This window comes from Cyprinus carpio, chromosome B8 (genome assembly GCF_018340385.1).
Source record: "Cyprinus carpio isolate SPL01 chromosome B8, ASM1834038v1, whole genome shotgun sequence".
NCBI lineage: Eukaryota > Metazoa > Chordata > Actinopteri > Cypriniformes > Cyprinidae > Cyprinus > Cyprinus carpio.
This window is the reverse complement of record NC_056604.1, coordinates 5,141,034-5,149,218: the sequence shown is the minus strand read 5'-3', so window position 1 is coordinate 5,149,218 and position 8,185 is coordinate 5,141,034. Positions and strand designations below refer to the sequence as shown.

The 8,185-nt window shown below is 36.3% G+C and overlaps 1 protein-coding gene across 6 annotated transcripts in view; it reads right to left on the bottom strand.

Annotated features, from left to right (window-relative positions):
- Positions 1 to 2,311: 2,311 nt before the first annotated feature.
- The window catches only part of LOC109095191 (coiled-coil domain-containing protein 120-like), a 48,426-nt gene continuing 42,552 nt past the window's right edge, over positions 2,312 to 8,185 (bottom strand). For all 6 annotated transcript variants that reach the window (XM_042729338.1, XM_019108875.2, XM_019108874.2 and 3 more), the window contains 3 exons: positions 7,366 to 7,467; positions 4,971 to 6,026; positions 2,312 to 4,028 (listed from right to left, as the gene is read on the bottom strand). In XM_042729338.1, coding sequence (XP_042585272.1) covers positions 3,923 to 4,028; positions 4,971 to 6,026; positions 7,366 to 7,467 — 1,264 coding nt within the window. In that variant the 3' untranslated portion in view covers positions 2,312 to 3,922. The remainder of the gene's footprint in view (positions 4,029 to 4,970; positions 6,027 to 7,365; positions 7,468 to 8,185) is intronic.

Here is an 8,185-nt window from a genome sequence, read left to right as displayed (position 1 = left end):
GGCCCACATACCACCACGGCCCACTCCTCTCGAATGGCCCTTTAAAGGGTTACTCCAACCCAAAATTAACATTTTGTCATTAATCACTTACCCCCGTGTCGTTCCAAACCCATAAAAGCTTTGTTCGTCTTCGGAACACAATTTAAGATATTTTGGATGAAAATCGGGAGGCCTGTAACTGTCCCATAGACTGACAAATAAATAACAGTGTCAAGGTCCAGGAAAGGATGAAAAGCATCGTCAGAATAGTCCATCTGCCATCAGTGATTCAACCGTAACGTTATGAAGTGACAAGAATACTTTCTGTACACGAAGAAAACAAAAATAATGACTTTATTCAACAATTCTTCTCCTCTGTGTCTCTCCAAATCAGTGTAGCGCCATTTTGGCAATTCTGAGCAGTACGTATGCGGCTTACGCTCTTCTGTGTCAGCCGCGCGGCGCCGATGCGCTGTTTGCTTTCAAACCAAAGTGTAAAAACACGTAAAAAACGTATCACTGTTGCACGGCTGATACAGAAGAGCGTAAGCCGCCTGCGTACTGCTCAGAATTGCCAAAATGGCGCTATGCTGATTTGGAGAGACACTGACGATGGTTTTCATACTTTTCTGGACCTTGCCAGTGTAATTTACTTGGCATTCTTCGGGACAGTCACAAGCCTCCCGGTTTTCATCCAAAATATCTTAAATTGTGTTCCAAAGACGAACGAAGCATTTACGGGTTTGGAACGACATGGGGGTAAGTGATTAATGACAAAATTTTCATTTTGGGGTGGAGTATCCCTTTAACATTAACTTAAGTGGTATGAATTGACTGGATGCTTTCAACTGATTTCCTATTGAACTGTCAGGACGATCTGAGTGTGTTTGTGAACCTTTTGATTCAGATCGGGACTTCGGAGCACCTACTGTGAATCTTTTTTCTGATTTCTTCTCTTTTTTTTTTTTTTTTTTTTATTAAACAGTACAAAACATCAAACCGATAAGGCAGTACAGTTATAAAAACCAAACAAAAAGAACGAAAGACACATATAGGCTACAATACAAGAAAAAATTAACAGTGGTTTCCAAAGTCTGACATCGCTTGTTATGATTTTCAAGGGATGCTATAACAGGTCCCTACCAATATCCAGCGACTACTAAATTGTCAATAATTTTGATCAAACAATTAAATGTCTGTTGTCTGCCATTATGTCCCCACCAATGCCAAAATCAAAATGACCTTTCAATCATCCAGTCAGTAAATGTAGGCCATGTTAAATAACAGACCACTACATATGACCAAAAACACTTTATTAAAAACAAACTTTGTACAGTCTTGGTTTTTCATTAGATTTTTTTTCAATAGAGATATAAAATGATGAAAACCAAAGAGAAAACTGCAAATTAGCCTATACAGCTGGAAAGGTTTCTTCCAAAAGTGATAAAACATATGAGCAGGGAAATAGCAAATAAAGAGGTTTCGGATAAGGAATTTTAAAATTGAAACCGAGGAAATAAAATCCTCAATAGTGTCCAAAACATGTAGGGAACACCTTCAAAAAGTTTTAACATTTGGTACCATGAAAGCAAAACAGATATGACAAACTTCATTGGTTTTATTTGCTTCCAGTTCGAATCAACTGCTATTAAGTCTTTAATCAAAAATAAAAGGCTGTTATCCTTCATATTCATCGTCCTTTAGATCATTATCTGATAGTTTTCTTTATCAACAGAAATGATTATGTTTCCCGTGAGTGCAATATGATCTTTCAAAACATTTGAAATAGATAACCTTAAATGTCCTCAGCAAGGTTTTACAAGCATCATAAACATTTTGCAACCTTCTCAACCGTCTCACGGGTGTTAAACTCTGTTTTTATAAAAAGAAAAGTTTTATCTATTAGAGACACTTCCATGCATTAGTGGTGTTGATTCAAATGGACAGACCACAATCAAAGCAGCTTTCAGTGTAGTCCTGAGACAAGCACGGCAGCATTTGGTGACAAAGTATCTGAGAAAGTTTGGATTGCTTCAGTAAATTCAACTCTCATTGTTATATTCTACAGATATATTCATGGTGAAGGCATGTGACATGTAGAAGCTTTTCAAGACCTACATCAAGTTGCCTACATAATGATAACACAGTGAACCAAATAAAAAATCAGGGAACAATAGAGAAGGAGTAAAGAAGAACAGATACCCGCATGCATTGGTACATCAAGGTTGTTGTTTTTTTAAGGGAAATTAGGGAAAATTATTATAGGGAAAATATTAAATTCTTTATTTAATCTGGCTGTGAGAAATACACAAAGTGATAAGTTATTGTTTCTAAAGTCTTCCCCGCCACATTTGCTAGGCACAATGGTCACAGATTGGCATCCTGGCATTAGGAGGCAACGCCACATTCTGAGTATCACAATTCAAATAAATTCTAGAGGAGGGTGCGGGAAAATTACTAGTCTTGGCAAAGTCCTGATTTGGTTAATTAATCCTTTTCATTTCATGCAATCTAATTACTGAAACATACAGTAAATGTTGACATCTGCAGTCAATCCGATAGGAAGAACAATGAACAATTGCAATTAAGGCGCTATACACAAGAAGCTGGTGATTCTTGCGACAAGCACTGCACCTGGCAGGACGCTTTGCATGCATCTGCAGTGGATGCTGCTGATTTGAATGGATCCAGAACAGATCATGGGGCTCCTCCTAGTGGTCAATGATTTAAATTCCTGATAGTTTTAGGAGGAGTCTCAACGAAACATGTAACATGAGTCATATTTCACCCCAAAATCAAACGAAAAATATATTTTTATAGTGTTTTGAAATTTTTTCCCCCTAAATGAAACAGGCCTATTTTTCTATTATTTTTATTATTAGACCTTTTTTTCTCCGTATTTTCTGAATGATATTCTCCCTAAATTAAATGAAGCCTATTTTTATATAATTATTATTATTATTATGGATTTTGACATGATTTTCATGAAAACTAAGCACATTTCCCTCTCAGTTCTCATTATCATAATGCATCTGGTTGTTTTGCTTTTGAGCATTTTTATATTTCGCATTATTCTTAGTAATAATGCACATTACATTTTTATCTATAATTAAATTAATCCTGTCCAGAAAGGATTCTTTTTTTTTAAATCAGCATAAATCTAGCAAAACAAATACTATGATGATCCTTAAATCCATTAATATGATTATTTTCTTCTCTTACAGTAATAAGTAGTGCTTTTTCTAGTCATGAAATTGTCATAATGCTCATCTTTTTTCAGGTTCTGATTACCTATTTTAAAATAATGCAAATCTTAATGTAGACCAAAACAATTATTTTAAAACATTTTGGAGTGATATATGTTCTTGACAGGTTTCATGAGATTCAAAATTTCATTCAGGTTTCATTTTTGTAGAAAAGCAATTTTTATAACATCTAAAATGTAATTTATTCTTTATTCTACCTGTAAATTTCTTTGTTTTCTTTGTGACTGTGTATATTAATACGGGGGTATAATTACAGCCTGAGGAAGAAAGCATGATAAATAACAACAAGAGCTCTTTGTATATATTTTGTGACAAATCCATATCAAGGCTGGAAATAGTTTGATAGAATGAACTCATAGGAATGTGCTGGACATATTGTCTGTTTTGCCAGAGATTGCTACTACTTTTACTGATAAAAAGGGAAACTATCATAAGAAGTCTGCAGGAACCCAGAGATGATGTGAAACTAGAAGACAGCTTGATTTCATGCTGAAAAGGGTATTGAGTACAAGTATACTTCGCATATGTTAGTATAACAAGGATGCTAGACTGATTTCTGCTGAAAGGAAGCAAAAAGTTTTTTTAATAGTTCATTTTGGCATTTTCTCAGTCTGCCATTCTTTACACACGTAAGCTGGTGTTTGCTGTAGTCTCTTTGTGTTTGTATGAGTGTGAGATCAGACCAGCGTGCCTGGTGTGGGTCTGTCATTACTGCTCTCTTTAAGTGTCATGTCCTGCATCTTAGACGAAAAGGTATCTTGGTACAAAGAAAGCTCCATCGACCTATAAGTGACAAGAAAGAAGAGGCCACAAAATCAGATAACGTTGAAGAAAATCAAATATATATAGAACAATCTATCAGAGTTTCCACAAACATAAGCAGCTCAGCTACTGTATTTTTAACACTGAAAATGATTGGAAATGTTTTTTAAACAGCAAATCAGCATATTATGATTTCTGAAGGACCATGTGATACTGAAGACTGGAGGAATGATGCTGAAAATTCAGCTTTGCATCAAAGAAATAAATTTCATAAAAAAAAAATAGAAAACAGTTCTTTAAAATGACAATAATATTTCACAATATTACCAATATTTCACAATATTATACTTTTAATGTGGGCTTTTTGAGCATATAATCTTCTTTAAAAACATTTTAAAATCTTACCAACCTCAAACATTTGAATGGTAGTGTATATAATAAATATAAAATATTTAAAATGTTGATTTAATGTTACTTTAAAAATATACTATTGTTTATTGGTAATTCTTGTTCAAGGATCACAAGACACTGAGGACTGGAGCCATCACAGGAATATATATATATATTTTTTTTTTTATTTAATTTATTCCTGTGATAGCTCCAGTCCTCAGTGAAAACAGTTATGTATTATTTATTAGATTATTAAAATAGAAAACAGTTATGTTAAATGTCAATAATATTTCAAATATTTAAATATAAAATAATTTAAAGGTTAATTTAATAACATACTATTTTTTATTCAAAATATATTATTATTATTATTATTATTATTATTATTATTATTATTATTATTATTATTATTATTATTATTATTATTAATTCCTGTTCATTCAAAATATTGTGATGAAAATTGCATTACAAAATGTATTAGTATATGAAGAAAAGAATCTAATGTAATAATTTGCATTTATATTACATTTTTTTTACTTTATGCTTGTAGACTTTTATGCAGTCTGCAATTACCTGCCGTGTAGAGGGTGTCCATGAAACGTGGCCGACTGGGGGATCTGTGGATAGGACGTGTCTGTTTGGAAGGACTGTGGCTGGTGTTTGAGCGGCGGATGGGGGTGTGAGTTGTGCAGAGAGGATGTGGTACGCCTGCGCTGAGTCTGAGTCCCCTCTTTGCCCTTCCCTCCGTTGGCCGTCTGTCCCAGCGCGTTCCTCAGATACCAGTCTCTCAAACCCTCCAGTGCCAGGGCCTTGTGCAGGCTGCGCGTGGGGTCGTCGGGGGTCGTGGGTGCGGAGGAGTCGAGAGGGTAATGGGGCGGTCTGTGGAGGTGGTCGATCTGCTGGTTATGCGTTGCATTAATGGCAGTACCATTGGAGGTGGTGGTTTCGTTGTAGGCAGAGAGCAGGATGGACTCTTGCTGGTGCTGCTGTAAGGGAACGAACGGGCCGCAGGATTTGGTACGTGACACTTTGACCCTCCGTGGCTCGCCGGGTTTTCCTCTCAGCATTAGAGGGCTGTAGGCCGGAGGGCCATTGCCCAGGATAAGCTGCTGCGATTGGGGAAAGCCATTCCTGTAGGGAGGCGGAGGAGCATTTGGACCATCGGGCCACGGCCGGGCTTTTGCATTACTTTGCACCTGCAGTCTTTGTTGTTGCTGAGCTTGTATCTTCTGCTGCTTTCCCCACACATAATCCATGAGGATCTCACTGTAACCGACACCTCCGTTTGTTCCTCGACCTCCCGCGGCTGAGCGAACGCGGGCCAGCTCGGCGTGCCCGTTTACCTGCCGCTCGGGGCTGCTCCGCTGCGCCTGTTTTAAAGTCGTGTCCATGATGGCTTCCGAGCTCTTATACGGGCCGTTCCGTACAGGCATGCCTGACCTTTGACCTGCATCCTCCGATGCGGTGCAGTGCCGGTCGAGTAACGTCTCGGAGCTATTGCTACGTCTGTGCCCTTGCTCGTAGGACCCTGAGGACGACCCCTCCTGAGACTGCAGAGGCACCTGATGAGACGCCTCGGGATTGTCTGACCACTGCTTCACAGCAGCAGTGCCGCTAGATGATTCTGACCTACACAAATAAACAAGTCATTTAAATTAATACAATGTAATACATTTAAAAATTTTATAAATTAATATTTTTTATTCAGCAAGGATGCATTAAATTGATCAGAAGTGACAAGAAACACATTTATTAATTGCATGTATTTTTAGGTGTAATGTTGTCCTTGCTTACTGGGTTTTTGTAGAGCACTTTTTGTTGTATCAAACTGTATTTATTTAAGATTGATATTTTTGAAAGAAATGAATACTTTTATTCAGCAAGAATGCATTAAACTGATCAAAAGTGACAGTAAAGACATGTTAGTATAATGTTACCCGTTTTCATTTATAATGTCAATAATAAATTAAATAAAATGTTAATGTTTAGAATGTTTAAAAAAGACTTCTATTTCAAATAAATGCTGTTCTTTTCGATTTTCTATTTATCAAAGAATTCAGCTTTGCCATCACAGAATAAATGACATTTTAAAACATATGGAAATAGAAAACAATTCTTTTAAACTGTGAAAAAATATTTTATAATATTACTGTTTTTATTGTATTTTTGATCAAATAAACGCAGCTTTGGTGAGCATAAGAAACTTCTTTCAAAAACAATATGAATGGTAGTGTACATTTGAAAAGCAACAAATGTGACAACCAGAACAGCAAAAACAAAACTCATTCTTACATGATGCTAGAGTTTAATATTTACAGTTAGGGGGCTGGTAAAATCAGTAATCAGTAGTAACACTTCTAATTAATACATAAATTCAAAAAGCATGAACAAAGCAGCAAAACTGCATTTCTTATTTCTCACCCTCATGTTGCTCCAAACCTGTATGACTTTCTTTGTTCTGTGGAACATAGAAGATATATGAAAGAATGCTGGTAACCAAACAATTTCAGTTCTCAATGACTTCCATTGGACAAACAATACAATGGAAGTCAATGGGAACCAACATTCTTCCAAATATCTGCTTTTGTGTTCTGCAGAACAAAGAAATGCATACGACATGAGGGTGAGCAATGATTAAATGACAGTCACACAATGCATCAATGTATACGCTGATAGCAGTGTTTCCCAGCACTGCGGCACAACAAGCTGCTCTGTATGTGTAATTAAATTGAGTAGGAAATAATGGGGCTTTACACTCAACCTCCTCAGACATCCATTACTTCATTACACATTATTGCAAATAAGTAATTTAATCAAAATGTTTGTGTCATTATCAATTCAGGGCTTTTAACTACAATATAAACCATTAGCCAAGTGTCTACTTGGCATTGATCTGAGTCAGCATTCGAGCTGATGTGTGCAGTGTTGTAACAAATGTTTGTGCATGTGTGTTTTGTGCATTTGTAACCTGATGTGCACTCCTGCTATTCCATTGCGGGACAGGAGCGGAGTTGCCGGAACACTTCTACCTTCCAAATTTGACACACTTCTTGGAAGAGAGTGACTTGGGCTGGGAGAAAAATACAAGTAAAGTCTTCTTGTTATGAATCTAGCACACAGTTAATAAACCTGGATTGTTGTTATATGGTGACGAAGACCATTTTATAAAACTGATGATGAAATAATATTGTAGTCTTATTATTTTTGTTAAAACAATATTATTTTAATAAAAACCACAGCTACATTATGATTAGCTTTACATCACTTGTTCAACTATGGTTAACCAATGGATCCAATGACCCAATGGGTGCCATCAGAATGAGAGTCCAAACAGAGGATAAAAACATCACAATAATCCACACAACTCCAGTCCATCAATTATCGGCTTGTGAAGTAAAATGTTTGCCATGTGGATTATTGTGATGTTTTTATCAGCGGTTTGGACTCTCATTATGACGGCACCCATTCACTGCAAAGGATCCATTGGTGAGCAAGTGATGTAATGCTAAATTTATCCAAATCTGTTCTGTTCTTTCACATGAAAAAACAAACTCATCTACATCTTGGATGGCCTGAGGGTGAGTAAATGTTCAGCAAATTTTTACTTTTGGGTGAACTATTCCTTTACTGCCTAAATGTCATTAAGTGGTACAGAGCCTTAATTTTAGAATCAGGTTTTAATTACAAACCACTTAAACAGTTTTTACATCTAAATGAGGTGATTTCAGGCCAGCTAATCAATGCTGATTCACCATAAAGTGGAAAAACAGCTGTTCCTACTTTCTCAT